Source organism: Accipiter gentilis, chromosome 1 (genome assembly GCF_929443795.1).
Source record: "Accipiter gentilis chromosome 1, bAccGen1.1, whole genome shotgun sequence".
Taxonomy (NCBI): Eukaryota; Metazoa; Chordata; class Aves; order Accipitriformes; family Accipitridae; genus Astur; species Astur gentilis.
Window position 1 is genome coordinate 37,443,779 of NC_064880.1, and position 17,273 is coordinate 37,461,051.

A 17,273-nucleotide genomic window follows, 5' to 3' on the forward strand; every position below is an offset into this window, starting at 1 on the left:
AGTTTTGGGTTGGAATACTGAAAAGACTGACTTAACAGGGAATAGAATAACTGCCCTAAAAACAGCACCTACCATTTGTGTCCCTGACAAGCAGTTTCATCCGAGTTGGACTTGTACTCCGTGTTCTTCTTGTTCACGCTGTAGTTGGTCAAGTGCACGAACCTGTTGCTGAGGCTCTTCATTGAGGAGGAGTACCTGGATGAGACAATAGGAGCACAAGCAGTCACCTTGAACTGGCTGCCCCCACGCCCATGGGGCAGGCAGAAACTGTTCTCAGTTTCTCAGACCACTCCTGGCCATCCACCAGCCCTGCTGCCTCCCTTTCCCAGGCTGCCTGGAGCTCTCTGTCCCCATGGGCCCAGAGCCCATGGGACAAAGCATGAGACACAGAGCAAGCTGCCTTGGGGCAGTGAGATGCAATCCCACCCTCACAGCATGTCCTTAAGAAAAGACCAGAGCATCAGTGAGCAAAAGCACTGATGGAACTGCAGCAGTCCGAGGCAATACAGCCAAAACTGGAAGAAACATCTCAGTTTCTGGTATGCCAGCTCTTATGCAGTATGAAGCACAGACAGCATATTTCAAGAACTGCTTTACACTGAGCTGATCTTGCCTTGGGAAGCACGGATGAACAAAGCATCATCTCAGATTCCCTTTCAACACTGTCACCTGCAGTGACCGCATGTGTTTCCAGACTGCTTCTTAGGCAAGCAAACTACAGCTTTAAGCATCACTGTATACAGGATGACTCCCTCCTGCCCCAGCCGAGGCTGGTACCACAGTCACACGTACCTCAGCGCTGAGGTCACCCCCCCAGCACCTGTCTCCTGTACAACCTACTTGCAGCTAGCAAAGCGAACCAATCCATCCTTGAACAGGTAGACCCTGAGGGGGTCGTAGCAAGTGACGTAAACGTAGATCCTCAGGTCAAACTTCTTCCCGCCAATGAGGTAGGGTTTGTGCAGATATCTGCAGAGGGAAGCAAGCACCAGGGAAGGGTTATGATTTCCATGTGCAGGAACATCTCTAGCCCCCACCTCAGAAGACTTGGCAAAACCAGGGATCAAGGCAGAAGCCCTTTGGCACAGCATTTCCAAGTTAAGTGCATCACGGTAAAAATGAGAGAGAAAAAAGCTCTCACATGCACAGGAAGATCCTGCAGCACATGAGCAGTATACCCCTCTGCTCAGTTCCATTTCGAAGAGATTTTCCCTGGCTCTAAAGCACAGTAGCTTTTCTACACCCACAAGACTGATCACAATATTCAGGAACATCTAAGACATGCAGTGGGCCACAGATGGTTTGGTTCAGTGAGCAGAAACAGTTGGAAATTTTCATCCAAATAATTTGATTATTCACCCCAGAAGTTCATGATTTTCCGTAGGAAAGCTTATCACTTTGCACAGGAAGCGGACAGGAAAAACAGACAAGCCAACACAGCAGTTCCCTGTCTGCCAAACACCGGACAGTTTTCCTGCCCTCACAAGAACTTTCCCAGAAAGCAGCCTCAAACCAAGATAAGCTATTCCATTTTTCTGCAGAAGGAAAAGGAGATTCTGAAAATCCTGTTACTTCAAGAAAATCCTTTGACCAACATCCATACACACAGAGGCCACACACACTGACTCATTCCCACTTGGATAAGAACAAATCTTTGACAATTGCCACCTCTTCACTGGGACTTCTCTTCCGACTGTGCTTGTGGGCACTGGATAAGGTTTTTTTGCTTCCAGAGATGTCAAATCCCAGAGTACAAAGCAGTGGGAGCAGGATCACAGCAGAGCTGAAGCTGATCACCGGACAGACAGAAGCTCCAGAAAGCCCACGGAGCCAGTTTGTACCCAAGACCTCAAAAATCTACACAGAGACAGCAGCACTCTGATAAGCCCAGCTGCAGCTGACAGAGCCAGACTTCCAGCAGCAGCATTACAACCAGGCAGTCGAGAATTTTCCAGGTGAAAATCAGGTGCTTCTGCTCTGCCACACAGTGGCAGCGGCCCATATCTGGCCAGAGACGCTAGGAGGTCCCAGGATATGTGTCAACCTTGCTTTCCCTCACTGTCCTGGTTTCAGCTGGGATAGAGTTAATTGTCTTCCTAGTAGCTGTGTTGTGCTATGTTTTTGAGTTCGGTATGAAAAGAATGTTGATAACGCTGATGTTTTCATTTGCTGCCAAGTAATGTTTAGATTAAGTCAAGCTTCTCATGCCCAGCCAGCAAGAAGGCTGGAGAGGCACAAGAAGTTAGGAGGGGACACAGCCAGGACAGCTGACCCAAACTGGCTGAAGGGGTATTCCGTACCATGTGACATCATGCCTACTATATAAACTGGAGGGAGTTGGTCTCGGGGGATCGCTGCTCGGGAACTAACTGGGCATTGGTCATTGAGTCATGAGCAATTGCATTGCACATCACTTGTTTTGTATATTCCAATTCTTTTATCATTATTATTGTAATTTTATTATTGTTATTATTATTTTTTTCCTTCCTGTCCTATTAACCTGTTCTTATCTCAACCCACGAGTTTTACTTTTTTTGCCTGATTCTCTCTCGCATCCCACTGGGTGGGGGGAAAGTGAGTGAGTGGCTGCATGGTGCTTAGTCGCTGGCTGGGGTTAAGCCATGACACTCGCTCACCTCTGTACCAGCAGCGGTCTCCTTTTGGGGAGCTGGCTCCATTTGTGGATGACCTGGATACCAATGCCTCTTGCTGATGCTGGCTGCAAAACACAAACAAGAAGGGATCAGATCTTCTCCCTACAGCTACAATGGGACAGAGAATTGAGCTCTGCTTTGCACTTACAGGTTTCACAATCCATTTCTGGTGGCTAGCTCCTTCCTCCCATGCTTTCCTGAGTAATTTGATATCCTGGGGCAGGATGAAGGACTGGGGGAAGAAGTTAAACTCCTTCTTCCCACAGCGAGCCTGCATCTTCAACAGGTTGCGCCACAGACGGTCCTTTCTCCCAATTTGAAATGAACCGGGGAAGTGGTTTAGCTGGAAAGGAACCCAGATGCTGTGAGATCTCCCTTCTTCCCCACCTCCCTGCCCACCCCTTGCTGCTCCCTAGCCAGAGGATACATCCTTTCTGAACACAGTGCAGGGTAATGCTCTTTGCTCCCCTCCCAGGATTGCACCAAGACAGGACTCACCTGCTCCTGAAGCTTTGCAGGGATAAACACCCACATGGTGACCCACACCAGCTACAAAGCCAGCAGCTGCCACCTCATCCCTTCTGATGTCTGAACAGCTGCAGAGCACTAACCCCCAGCCTTTGAGCTTCCTCTGGCAGTATCCTCCATCCCAGTGGTTTCTCTCTTGCTTCTAAATTATATGCCAGAGTCCTGCCCATGCAACATAAGCTCTGGGGACAGAAAGACCCTACAGCAGGACAGGAACATGACTAGAGGCTGCTAGCTTCCAAACCTGGATGCTGCCTCAAAACCAAGCAGTTTGGAGCATGACAGCTCTCCAGAACAAATATATATGTGTGATAGATATCAAACCTCTGGTTCCTCACATGCTCCCCAAGCCGTGGGCCACTCCTGACCCTTTTGTGATCTGAGTTAGGTACATCCCCTCTGGCTGCGCTGGCAAGGAGCGCACTGGCCCTACCACTCAGTTCTGCCAGAGGAAGGACTGCTTTAAGCAACAATGACTGAATTTAGATGAGCTCGCAAGGGAACACAGGTTGGCTACAGCCTCAGTCTGTACAAGAATCACCCTCACAGTGGGGATTTTCACCCAGCTGTGTCTGTCTCTTGGGCTCATCTGCCAGCACAGGAATGCCAGCTGCCATGGTCTGGAAGGGACACTGCAAGGACAGCCTGCATAACAAACACCTGGCCCTGAAGAGAGGGGCACTCAAACTGCTCCCAACATGCTCTCCATGCACGTGAAGGAGGTCAGCCCAAAACATCTCCTACCTTCTGGTGCTCCCTGATAGCTCTGAAGCTGGGGGATTTCATGTGGTGGCCCCAGCAACCCAGCCAGTCATTGCTTTCTGCAGGAAAAACAGAGAAATCCATGACTGAGTACCCTGACACCCACAATGCCCTCTCAACCCACCAGCACCCCATCTCCTGGGGCTAGCAGAAGTGTGGCAGGGATGCTGCACAGCAATAGCACAAAGCACTCATACTGGCTACTGCAAGGCTGCCAGACCAAGGGCTATGAGTGGGATCCAGTTAACCAGGTGGGTCATATCCTTGCAAACATGATTGTTGTGGGGATCTGGGCAGACACAGGGTCAAAGGAATGGCTTTAATCCCCCAACACCCTGACTTCCCTGCTTTACAGCAGGTGAATGAAGCAGTTGGCTAATTGGCACTGCACTGCAGAGGGACATATAGGATTGCAAGAATTCCTAGGTCTTGCTCTGCCCTGTGTGTCCCACTATAGCCCCAAAATTGTCTGCGCAGAGGTCTCCTGATACAAGCAGGAGTACTGCTGGGAGATCACACTCCAGGGTTTGGATCTTAGCTGCAAATGCTCAGTGCTTCCCCAGCCTCAGCTCTCTCCTACACATTTCCTACACAGCAACAAGATCCCAATACTAAGAACTCTCCAGCTATGGTCAGAGAGGATGGCTTCTTCCTCAGCACATGCGGACAAGGGACAGTGGCGCTGAGATTGGCACCAGATGAGTGCCAGCCTCAGAGTGGCAGCACCATCTAGAGGCACAGCTCAAACAAGCCGGAGCACAGCTCTGCTGCCCCACACACTGCCTCAGCTCCTGACAACCCAGGACTAAGTCCTTGTGGTCTACGCCAGAGACAGGCCAAGAGGGAGATCAGGCCCTGTCAGGACCCACAGAACTTGGATATTGCGAGTCAGACAGGCAGAAATGGGAACCCAGCATCCTGCAGTGCTGAGCCTGTATCTCTCCTGCTCTGCTCTTCTCAAGCGGTCTGCCTTCTCATGCCCATGGGCTGGAGGCGAGGGAGGACATGATGTGTTGGATGCTAACAGCCTCCCACAACTTACTTTTGCTGACTCTGAAGTGGGACCTGCCAACCGTTTGCTTCACTATGTTTGGCGTGACTGTGCACATTTTCCATCGCAGCAGCTTCCTCTGCTCCCAAGGCAGCTTTTCCACTAGGAAGGCAAAAAGATAAGGACAGAATGAAAACAAACACAATACCTGGATTTTCTACAGCTGCACACAGAGAAATTCTTATGGTTTGCTGCACAGGCACCAGGCCTGCAGAGGAGGGTGCGTAGCCCCCTTTGCAGAACTAGCATGGAGCAGAAGACTCCATGGCTGGGGGAGATCCAGGACACTGGGACATTTGGTGGCAGCCTGACTTGCGCTCCAGGCTGTGGGTGCAGCCATCATTTTACTCTAGCCCTTTGGATCTCACAGCAGTGCTGGGTCTCATCACGGGAAGGGTGAAAGGGAGCCACTGCTGGCCAGCTCCTGGCTGTGCACTGGCACCGCTGCTTGCCAATAATGGGCTGGCCACTCTCAACCTGCATGGCAACAGACCCCAGCTCACCTCTCTCATCCCGAGTACTGAAGTAGATGGTTGGAGGCACATTAGGGAATAAACTGCAGACAAGAGCTGGTTTGAGCACTTTCTCCTGAGCCTCAGCAGGCTGGTCCAGGCCCTCAATGCAGTTCCTAGGAGAGATGAAGCGGTAGGCAGTTGGCTAAAGGTGAAAAGTAGCAGAGGGGGAAGCCGGAAGGAGCTTTGATCCTGGTATTGGGAATTTGCATCATTGCAATGTGGTGTAAGCAATGGGCACTAAGGTCAGTAACCCAGTCTGCAGTGACAAGGGGGTGAGCTTGCAATGAATGCGCATGCCAAGTGGTGTAACCCCCACTGGTTTTGTGTTTTACCAGGGCAAGGGGTGGAGTTTGTTACATGACAAATCCTATAATCTAGTCCATAGGAACAAGGGGTGGAGGTTGTAATGCATATATGATTCAGCTGCTGTAACCCTCTTGGTTTTGGTGTGTTGCAGAGAAGAGGGCTGGAGTTTTACAGACTGTACACCTTCTTACCACAGCAATCCCTAACACCTGGGAGGAAGGGTAGAATTTATAACGTATCTATTAAGGTTGTGATGATGCAAACAGAGTTTATAACGAACATATATTCAAATACAAGCCACTGCAGCCAGTGGAAGAAGCCACACCAGAGAAATCCACCAAGGAACAAAGAGCAGCAAAAGAAAAGGAATCACAACACTTTGACCCCAATCTCCCAGGCCACCCCTTGTCTTGCTGAAGGGACTGAGTGTAGCTGCAGCGGGGGGATTGGAGACCAGGACAGGGGAAGAAGAGGTGTTTTCCCTACATCCTTGTATGTATTTTTTTTCAATACCAGAATTAGTAATTAAAAGTTTGTTCATTGGCAATAGATTATGTTGATTAACATTCCCTGCCACAAAACTGGTTTTGCCCACAACAGACTGAAGGCAGGAGACAGCTGCAAAGGCTTCGAGGCCAGCCCAGCACACAGCCTGCACAGAGAAGTGGCTAACACCCCCTGTCCCTGCCACAGAAGGCATTTGGCCCAAGCGCTGCTTCCCCCCCATCTGCCACCACAGACCAACCAGCCACATCCTGCCAGAAACAGCTGCTGGTCCAATTTATGTCACCTCGGCAGGACTTTCACAACCACGTATGCATACCCAGAGCCCTGCAGCACCTTGAGGTTCAACATTTGCTTGCAGGAAGCCTTCCTCATCTCCCAACTGAGTTATGGCATGATGGAAATCAGCAAGTTGTCGGGCAGACAGCAAAGCCCAAGGCAGCCCTGGTGCCACAGGCAGCACAGCTGCAAGGACCAACTCCCATTGTTGGAAGAACAGGTCCCACAAAGGTCTGCCAGGAGTCACAGAGTCAGGGCTCAGATGACCACAGGCTGACCAATCCTCCCCAGAGAAACCTCCTTCCAAAATCCAAAGAAAAACCCAGGCTCCAGGACTTTTTTCTAGGATGCAGTGCTGAGACACAAGACCCCAAGGAGCTTTTGCAGTCTCTGGCCCAGGACACCTCCACTCTGCTTCATCTGCAAGGCAGCAACACTGCAAGAGCACAGTTTAATCCAGTTAAACTTAACCCAGAAACTGGAAGTGGCAGTGAAATTAAGACCCCTGTTTTGCTGTGGTAGATGCAGCATCAGCACTTTGAAGGCTACTATCTGTAGCAGGAGAGGTAGTTTTGGTCTGCAGGGTAGCAAGGAAGCTCATTTTGCTTGGGAAGCCTGTTGCTACTTTCATTTCATTCCCCCACACACCACAGCTCTCCTCTATCACCAGGGAGGGCAAAGACGGACAAGTTTAGACAAAGATGCCATGTTCAATTTAATATTTACAGCTACTAACCTCGATACAAGAGCCACGGAGCCACTGAATGACACACCAGCGACAGAGGAAGCATCCGAGTCACCTACAGGAGGGGACAGACTCAAGTTTTGTCTCCGTGGGGAGTGAATGCACACAGAGTTAGAAAGGGAAGAGAGAAAACAAATGCTCCAGGGGACAGACCCTTCCCAGCTGCCCCAAATCCTTGGATCCTGGCTTTTGCCCACTAATTGGCGGCATAAAAGGCAGGGCAAGGGTGGAGCTGACAGCCCTGCACAGAGAGGAGATGGCTAAGTTTTGGAGGGTAGTGGTGAACCCTAGCCTGCTCCCCAGAGGAACCCATGCTGCTACATTGCTTTTGGGTTCAACACAATCTCTAGGTCATCCTGAAATGACAGCATGAATGTAAGACAGGAGGGCAGCTGTGCTCACCTCCAGCTCCCAGACGGCCCCCACACTCCCCACCTCGAGGCACGGAGCACAGCCCTCCCCACTCACTGTCCTCATCCTCCTCCCGACTGAAGCTCTCATCCAGGCCATCAGGAAGTTCTTCCTCCGCTTCATCCTGGGGATGGCTCGGCTCCAGCAGTGACTGCTCAGCAGTGACACTAGGACAAAGGGACATCACATCACATCAGGAGTGGCATGTGCTTTCTGGGGCCAAAAGACCAGAAGCCCACAAGGCAGCATGAGAGAATGTGGCAGGGGAGTGACAGCACTGCCCTCCCCACTGCTGATGTACAAGCTCTCATCCCAAGCTAGCAAGATGGAGAGGCTCCAGGGCACCCTGAGAGAGAATATTTTCCAGAGCAGCCAGAAAGAAAGAGGCACAAGGACACCCCCTCCCAGAAGGAGAGCAGGAGCTCCGTGTCCTTGCACCCTCCCTGTCCTGCCTCAGCTTTGCATTCATTTAGGAAGCCATGTCTCTGCCCAGGAAAGCCTTGCTGGACCAGGCTCAACAGGAGGCTTCACCCAACATACATGCAGAGCCTGTCACAGTAGGCAGGGCCCTGTGACTGTGTGGGGAGTGAGCCAGAAATGCCACACGGTAATTCCAAGCTGTGGCTGAAGGAAAAGATGGAAGGGCTCAGAGACACCCTAAGCACATGCATCATCAAACTGAGGGTGGCGAGAAGGCTCCCCCCACACCAGGATGCCACATATGGATTTTGCTCAGGGATGCAGCCCATGGTTATCCTTATGCCACCCCCGTAGTGCCCACAGTGCATCCTCTCCCAACATACACAGATGCAACAGCCAGCCCAGCCCAGCCTGCCACAGCCTCCCTCCTCCTCCTGGCTCTACTTACTCATGCTTTCCCAGGAGCACAGCCTGGGGCCATTTCTCCTCTTTCTCCAGTTGGATGGTGGACATCTGAGTTGCCACTTCAGAGACGTCAGCAAGGTGCGGAGCCTCTGCTCTTGCCACCCGGTCCCCTCTGTGTGGGCTCAGCATTCTCACAAGTCTGCAGTCGGCGTTGCAGTCGGGAGAGCCAGCACGTGAGGCCAAGAGATGGACGCTGATACGCTTAGTGCAGACGATGGCACCATCAGTGCCTATAAGGCTTGAGTTACCATTAAGGCGACGGCTACCCACCTCCAAGTTCAGTGGAGCGATGGTTTCTTTCGGGGTGAGCTGTGCTATGATGTGCTGCCCCCACCTGCTGTTCCAGTTGGACAGGCTGCCCATGTTCATAAGGCCAGAGCTTTTGACTTCACGTCCAAAGCCTTTGCGTGTGGCAGTCTGTCCGGCTAGCTGCTGCACAGCCTCCGTGAGGCTGATCTCCGGCTCCTTCTCTTTTAAGCTGTGCGCTCTCCTCTCAGCATCCTCCTGTGAGCACTGGTCCTTCCTGAGAATTGCATTGCTGGGCACAGGGGTCAAGGAGGGGACCACGGTTTGCTCCAACACAAGGTCATTGCTTTTCACTGCTCCATTGACCAGGCTGCCAGGGGAGCTGTCTCCACCGTCCCTGGAGTGGGGCCATGAGGCAGTAGGGAAGCTGTAGGCGTTTTTCACCTTCTTGATCTCTGGTGACTGCAGCAAAGGCACTTTAGCACTGCTTGGCCGTAGGAAGGAGTTGTTATTGAGCACTGGTCTATAGGAGCTGGAAGCCTGCCGACCTGAGCTGAGGGCAGAACCTTTGACCCCAGTCCCAGAGTGCTCCTCTGCCAGCGCAGGCAGCAGGCAGGGCTCCATCAGCAAGGAAGACATCACCCTTCCCGTGGCAGAGCCAGTGTCCAAAGGGTTTCGGAAAGGAAACCCGTAGGGCTTGGGTCTGAGGCAGGAGCGTCGGTAGAGCGGAACGCTCCCACTCAGGTCCAGGCAGGGCTGGGCCAAGGGCAGGCTCAGGAGGGTGTCTTCACCAGTGTGTGTGTGGCATAGTGACGGTGGACACAAGAAGCAGGATTGCTGCAGAGGTATCCCTGAGGGCAGCAGGCTACGATCCTGGAAAGCATTCACATACTTCTCTAAATTCCAGACGGGTTTCGCCTGCTGCTGAGCGAGGTGCCAGGCCCGGCACAGCTGAACTCGCCCTGCCGGAAGGGCGCCTGACTCGAGTCTGATGCTATTCTCCTGTTTGGGGCCCAGATTAGCACGTTCTAGTCCTGCAGAGGCCATGTAGAGCCATAGCATGAGGCATGAGTGAGTCAGTCATCTACAGCAGCATCTTTGCTGGCCTGAAACAAGACGACAGCATGAAAGGCGCTGTTACCCTGGCAGGGCAAAGCACCCAGTCTACTGCCCCAGGAGGGGAGCAGGATGAGCTGCTTTCTCTGCAGGATGAAAAACCACATCTCCATCTGCTGAGCTCCCCGAGAGTCTCCTGGGACCAAGTCAAAGGAAGAGTTGGTGTCTCACATGAAACCAGAGGATGTGAAGGATGACTTAGAGAGGGCCCTGGGAAAAGTGCCATCCACAGGAAAGCTTTTATCCTGCAAAGGCGCAGGGGTGCCTGGCTGCCAGCCAGGGCCATGGGGCAGCAGCACCAACACAGCAGTCCCGACTGCAGGGAGAGGCCACCTACCTGCCTGCCTTGGACCCAGCACAGCAGCTGGAGCCCACTCCCATGGGGCTGCGTCTCCAAATTGCACCATGTGCTCCACAGCCAGCTCTCCTGACTCCACCGCAAGCCCCAAAACATCTGCTTCTTTTTCTTCTCTCCACTCCTTAAAGCTTCAGCTCCCAAGGTCACACAACTAGGTGAGAACCTCAGGCCTTGCTTTTAAAAGGAACACATTTCTCACTTCTGTAACCCCTTGGAAAAGGTCAGTGAGGGCTGAGGACATCCTAAAGAGCTCCGGACTGAGAAGGCAGCAAGGAGCAAATGCAGGGCTGTTCTAACATCAACACCTCGGTTTCCAACAGAGGCTGGCAGTACCATGCACACACTTTTCTCCTCGTTGCAGTGCTACAGAAAAGTCTCTTGCAAGGAGCAACTGGCATACCACAGAGCTGTAGACGTAGGTGTCCTGAATCCTCCTAAAGTGAACTATTGCACCATGCTTGTAAGATCCTCCTGCCTGGGGAGAAGGGAAAGTGAAAACAAACCATGTGCCAGGTATTTGTCTTGCTTTAACACATGCCTGGAGGGCCCTAGGTACAGCCGCAATACGAATTTGTATCCCAAGCAGGCAGGCTGGGTGGCTCGCTCTTCCACCTTCCAGCTCTCACAAGCTTGCATGTTTAAGAAGGTTAAGCAGAGCATCAGCCATCACCTTCTTAGTTTTCTTGCAATACACATACACGCTCCTTTCTCACGTGAAAATCAAGCCTTGGCTGCAGCAGTTAAAGTGTGGCTAGGAGACCCCAGGGTTGCTCTCTAGCACCATGACAGCAGCTCACATGCACCACAGGGCTGGGTCAGACAGACCTACACCCTGCACAGACCTACGCCCACCAGACCTTCTAAATCTGTGAATCAGGCCCCAGCTGGAGGCTGTACGAGGTGGGAACATCCCATGCAGGATCTCATAGGAGCTATACATCCTTAAGGAGAGCTGCTGCCCTGCCAAGCTCTGCAAGGAAGTATGGAAGGGGTCAGGTCCGCTCCATACTTATGGCTGCACTGCTCATTAGTGCCTGTACAGTCACGCTCAGCACTCCCAACAAGGATGGGCGGCTGCATCCCTCTGCGAGCTGCAGCCCAGAGGGGCTCTGAGCCCCAGGGAAGGGAATCCCACATGCCGTACACAACTGAGCTGTACCGCACTATCCGATTGCTACCCAATCCACGCCCAGCAGCAAACCCAGTAGTGTTGTGACATTCACAGCGATTAGCACAGAGCGAAGAGGCTGTGACTCAGATGCCACCACCTGCCCAGCTCAAGCTTCCCCCAGTAAACAAGCGAGTGAAGCTCCGCTTCTGCATGCCATGCCCCCAGATGCACCCAGGTTGCAAGCACGCATGTTCAAACCACAAAGTGATCCTAGCACACCAGCAAATGTAGATGTGAAAAAGCAAAATAAAAATACAAGAAGGTGAATGAAAGTGTCCCCAATGTCCCTCCCTAGAAGGGACTGTCACTGCAGCATCACCACACGCGTGCTGCCAGCTTGGCCACGGCCTGTGCTCTCAATCAGCTGTGAATGACCTTGCAAAACCAGCCTGCAGTGAAAGCCACCTGTGCTTTATCTCCACCCGGCTTTACAGCTATCAGTGGATCATCCTGCTATAAAAATAAAAGTGATTTGGCCTAATGAAGATCTAACAAGGGATGTGAATCCTACAGCCGGCTTAGATACAGGCCTGAGTATGCCAGCAGAAGTCCTCTGTGACCCTGCTCTGGAGTAAGTGACAACGGTGGCACAGATGCAACCAGCACAGGCACAGGTGTACCGCCAGCAGCTGCAACTACCAGGCTGAAGGTCTGGCCATGGCACAGCCTTAGCCACCACTGCCTGCTCAGCCAGGGCTGGTCCCCAGCCCCACAGTGGCAGAGGAACATGCTGAGCTTACTCCTCTGTGGAGCAGTTTTGCCACAGAGCCACAGAAGCAGCTGGGCTGGCGTGGGGCCGGGGTGCACTGGAAGCAGTGGCTGCAGAAGGAAGCAGCAGGGCCTTTCGTACAGGTTCCAGGCAAGGACTGTGCTGGCCGACAGCTAGTAACCACTACTGTTTCCCTGTGGAGACACAGGAGCTCAGAGATAGGGGCAGAAATGATGAAAGGAAGAACATGATCCCGCAAGGGGCACGTCAGGATGCATCCAGACTGGCAGCACCAGCTTATGCTGCCTGTCCTTGCCTCCATCCACACTTCTGTCCCACCTCCTGCGTGCCAGCACAGCCACCTCTGATGTCTGCCTGCAAACCAGCTCCTGTCCTTGCTGCAAGGACAACTTGACAAAGCAGCTGCTGAGCATCCAGAACCAGTGGAGACAGAGGCACTTTCACATGCCAGGCTGTGGGCACAACAGGGCAGCAGCTGCCATGTCCCCCTGGCTCTGGACAGGAAACACATCACCTGTCCCAAGGTAAATCCCCACTGGTTAGCAGTCAGGGAAGTTTCCCCTTTGCATTTAACTCAGCCAAAGTTTTGGGGTGGAGGAAGGTGACAGCTTGAGGCAATCCCTAGTTCTACCAACCCAACCCTACAGCAAAGGAGCAGGAGTCTGTTCTGCTGCTCACAACAGCAATAAAACTACGCTTGGAAATTTTATTGTACAAACATGAACTGGGAAAAGCCCAGGGCAAACTGGCTGGGCTGGAAGTCAAACCCAAACATCATTACTAGTAATTAATGGATTTTGGCTTGGACTTATTGACACATAATATAGAGGCCAAAGTTGTCACTGTTGGAGTGACCGTACAGCTGCACTCGCTTACAATTATTTCGCTAGCACCTTTTATTACTGCACAGCCTGCTCGCAAGCTTCAGGACGTCAGCTGGAGCGCTGCCACAGCCTTTACAAATGTCACATCACAAGCGCACAGGGGCCACCGTGCACCCCAGCGCGTGCACACCCCACTAAGCGTCACTGGAAGTCCCTTCTTCCAGCCTGAGCCTCCCTGCAGCATGTGCACCTCTAACAGCAGTGTGGGAGCTCCTCACAGCTCACAGACCTGTTTCTAACAGGAAAGGACGAGACCATAAGAGCCCTATGTGCACATCATCCCTCCGTCATGTGAGTTTGGCTGGGGAGCTTATTTTAAACGCAGCTGTGGTGACATGCTTAAAATAACAAGAGCTTGCAAACGTATGAACTGCAAGCTGACCTGATAATGTGCTGTCAGCCTCATGCAGCCCAAAGTCATAAGGCGGGGGGGCGGGGGGGGGGGGGCGGGGGGCAGTCAGACAACTGTGATTTGCTATTGTTCTCTATGTCACTGCAGGGTGCAATTTCTGTTCTTCATCATTAGAAAGGATAACATCTGTTTCTAAAGGAGACTTGAGTTCACACCAAGTTTCTCACTTGCAGCTCTGGGGCTTTTGATTAAAGCTTGAGCAAGCAAGTTAACAACACAAAATAAACGGGTTTTAAAAGCCATATACATTTCAAAATAAGGGTTTGTACCCCTTCAAAAAAGCTTTCAACAAGACCAAGTGCATTGATCTGAAACCAACTGACTGAGAGTGCCTAAAGCTGCTCTTACACCCTGGCACCTAGGTACAAACTCTTCTGTTTCAACAGCATGGAAACAACCCTCACCTACATCAGCTCCAGGAAACAAGTGGCCTCAAGTGCAGCCACACATGGAGACAAAGCAGCACCTGAGGCCACCCGCAAGTTCAAGCTGAAGAGCAGAGGGTCTTCCTGGCCATGAGAAGTCCATGAGGACAAGACAACTCGGAGGCAGCTTGGCCACGACAGAAATGCCGGCGGCACAGGGACCAACAGCCTGGCATGCTGCTTTGCCATTCAGTTAAGCATTGCTGCTCCCTCTCAGCTCCAGTATCGTCCCGCAGAACCACATTTTGGGTGCAAAATGAGAGGCACAGGATGACGAACAATTTCTCTCCTAATCAAGACACCAAGCTTTTGCTTGGCCACTCGGGTCAAAAAAAGATACCAGTGAGAAACCACCCACAGTGGGGATGCATCAGCAAATTCCACCTTGCATCCCAGGATTACATTTGTGCCCAGCTTTTGCGCTGGGGCTAGTAATTTCAATTCAATGGCTGCAGTGCTGAACTCCGCGCTGAAGAGAGAAGGCATTAGAACTGCATAGCTCCCCAAAATATCTTTTAACTAAACAGAGGGCTGCCCTGGAAGAACAGCAGAGCAGCTCCAGTGCGTGCTCCTGTTCCCAAGGTTGTGGGGAGGGAGGGAGGCAGACCTTACGGGCAGCAGGGCACTGGACCAAGCCACAGGAGAGCTGGAATCCAGCTGCTGCATCGCTCTGCGCTGCTGCAAATGCTTCCCTCCACGCACACACGGGCTGGGCTGGGGACTGAAGGCTCATCCGTTCGAGTTCACAGGGGACTTTCTCACCACTCTCAGGGCATCGGAGCACGAGGTGAAGGACTCCAGTGTGGTTAGGCACAAAAAATCCAGGGCTGCATCTTTGCCGTGGAGAGAGCACACTGGGGACATCTAAAATAAAGGGCTGGCTCAGTGCTCATCCCGGGCTGACCAGAGAGTGCAGGGGCCACGCAAAGGGCAAAAGGTCCAGAGCAGAGTCCCCATCGCTGTTGAAGGATATAGACTCTTCCGCCCTGACAGAGTCCCCAGGCCACCAAAGGGGACATGCCGCACAGCAACAGCGGACCACACAGCTCTGTGTTTCCCCAGCAGTGAAGCTGGGAAGTCCCTGCCCTCGCTCCCATCCCTCATTCATATTTTCTTATCATCCGGGCTACGGGAGCAGTTGTATCACAGCATAAATGAGAGTAGGGAAATGAGTCTGGGTTAAAAGCAACCAGCTAAAGCATGGGGTGTTTTACAGCCTTTCACTGAGGAGGTCTAAAGCACCTTCCTGCAGATCTGAGCAAACCAAAGGATAGCATTCTCAATTGATCTTCATGATGGGAGAAAAGGTACAGGAGAATTATGCAGCAAGACCTAGGGAGAGCTTGGCCACCAGCACAGGAACCGACAGGCAGTCTGCACATCTCGGTCTGGTTTTAGGCAGTCTGGCCACACCCTCAGCCTTTGGCAGAGGAAAAAAAATAAAACGTGGAAGAGTCAGGGCAAGTGGAACAAGTATAAAATATCAGTATGTAGCAAGGAGACAAGAATAACCCGATTAGTTCAAAACACATCAATTCTTTGTCCGTCCTCTTTTCTTGATACTTTTTTCTGAAACATATTTGGAACTGGAAGACAAAGCTCCCAGGTCTGGCCTTCAGTACGTGATGAGGACCCTTCCACGTCTTGGCCAGGGTAGGAAAGATTCCTCTGGAGGCACTGCAACCACCTCACTCCATACAGCAGTCTCTCTGAGCTCGGGAGTAGAGAAGAAACAGAGATTCACATTGGGAAGAAGCCAAATACTCCTAGACTTGCTGCACAGGAGGAACCTGGGAAATGCAAGGAACAGCACCCAGCCAGGGCAGTATGGCAGCCAAAGCCCCTGACCTGCATAGGTGACATGACATCTTCACACAGGCATCATTATCTGGGGACAGTGGCATCTGGCCCTGTGAGCGTCCTCCTCACAATGCAATCCCTGCTATGCTGAGAAGGACCCTGGGCATGACCAAAGAGCAGGAGGTGCAAATTTATCATCAACAAAGTTTGCCTAATACAAAACTTGAGGACTGCAACAAGAGAGCAACATAAGGACAGACAGGTGCCACTATCTGCTGGGTACAACTGCTAAGAGTTAAGGAAAAATTTTTAGATAAAACTGTAATCAGACCAACAATTCACTGTTAATTCCCCCAAACTGCCTAGGAGCCACTAGACATCACGTGCCCTTTCAGCGAGGAGCACACAGCAACAAGAAAGAGAAGCTGCGTCGCAGAGAGTCATGTAGGGAGGGCTTTCATGTGGAGCTGTGGGGCCGAAATCTGCTGCCCAGGAGATACCTGCAGCCCAGCCGGGCAAGGAAACAGGAGGCTGGCACTGCACTACAGGGCTTCCCCTCTCCTGCTCCCCTCCTTCCCAGCCCAGATCCTGGAGGCATTCAGGAAATACTGCAGGCTCATCTTAACTCTTTTCACAGCTCTGCCATTCACCTTTCAGACCCATCAGCTCCTTTTTACAACTCCAGAGCAGCCAAACCAAGACCCCAGTGGAAGGATTAACAGCCAGGCTGCCCCAGTGCCCCACGCAGGTCTGGTCAACCCCAGTTCCATCCTCACTGCTGCTCCAAGTGCCGTTGGAGAGGCTTGCTGGGACGATGGCTCACTGGGGAGCCAGCTCTTCTTCCTCCCTGGCGCTCACCCAGGGAACACGCTCTGTTTCTCATTTCTTCAGGTGAAAGTCTTTGAGGCCGAAGGTGCTACAGAGATGCTCCGTCCTGCCCCAGGAGCGCTGGCCAGGACACCGACCCAAGCATCTCCCACCTCAGCGCATCCCCGTGCCGCCTCCCCAGCCCCACGGGGCCCGGCCCGGCGCACCCCAAGGGGACACAGGGTAGGGCCACGGCGAGCCCCCGCAGGGAGGCCTGGGGTTGGGCAAGGTGCCTCCTCGGGGCCTGAGCACAGGCCGGGTGGGTGCTGGGGGCACGGCGGTGGGGCAAGGAGGGCCGGGGACCCCGGCGAGGCGGGGATGGCGAGGCAGCGGGGACGACGACGACACGACACGGGACAGGACACCAAGGGCCCCACGCCCCGCGGGGTGGTACCTGGGGGTGGCACGCACTCCCCACGGGCGAAAAGGCCCAGCTCCTTGAAGGGGAAGCACACTCGGGCCCGCCCCTCCCGTACTCACCGCCCGCCCGGCGCCCCCGGGCCCCGCCGCTCCCCGCGCTGCCGCCGCCGGCCGCACCGCCCGCCGTTACCATAGGGATCCGGGGCGGTGCCGCCGCCACGTGACTACACTTCCCGGCAGCCACCGCGCGAGCCGCGCCGGCGG

General features: G+C 53.0%; 1 protein-coding gene across 4 annotated transcripts in view; it reads right to left on the reverse strand.

Annotated features, from left to right (window-relative positions):
- Positions 1 to 17,212, reverse strand: part of TTLL4 (tubulin tyrosine ligase like 4) — a 28,446-nt gene extending 11,234 nt beyond the window's left edge. For 2 of the 4 annotated variants that reach the window (XM_049814279.1, XM_049814304.1), the window contains exons 1-10: positions 8,624 to 12,904; positions 7,813 to 7,922; positions 7,336 to 7,399; positions 5,499 to 5,623; positions 4,987 to 5,097; positions 3,927 to 4,003; positions 2,803 to 2,997; positions 2,637 to 2,719; positions 841 to 969; positions 73 to 195 (exon numbers count right to left, since the gene is read on the reverse strand). In XM_049814279.1, the coding sequence (XP_049670236.1) occupies positions 73 to 195; positions 841 to 969; positions 2,637 to 2,719; positions 2,803 to 2,997; positions 3,927 to 4,003; positions 4,987 to 5,097; positions 5,499 to 5,623; positions 7,336 to 7,399; positions 7,813 to 7,922; positions 8,624 to 9,948 (2,342 nt within the window). In that variant the 5' untranslated portion in view covers positions 9,949 to 12,904. Of the gene's footprint in view, positions 1 to 72; positions 196 to 840; positions 970 to 2,636; positions 2,720 to 2,802; positions 2,998 to 3,926; positions 4,004 to 4,986; positions 5,098 to 5,498; positions 5,624 to 7,335; positions 7,400 to 7,812; positions 7,923 to 8,623; positions 12,905 to 15,545; positions 15,634 to 17,129 lie in introns of those variants that run through there. The other 2 variants (XM_049814286.1, XM_049814295.1) reach the window with 2 other exon arrangements.
- Between the last annotated feature and the right edge of the window lie 61 nt (positions 17,213 to 17,273).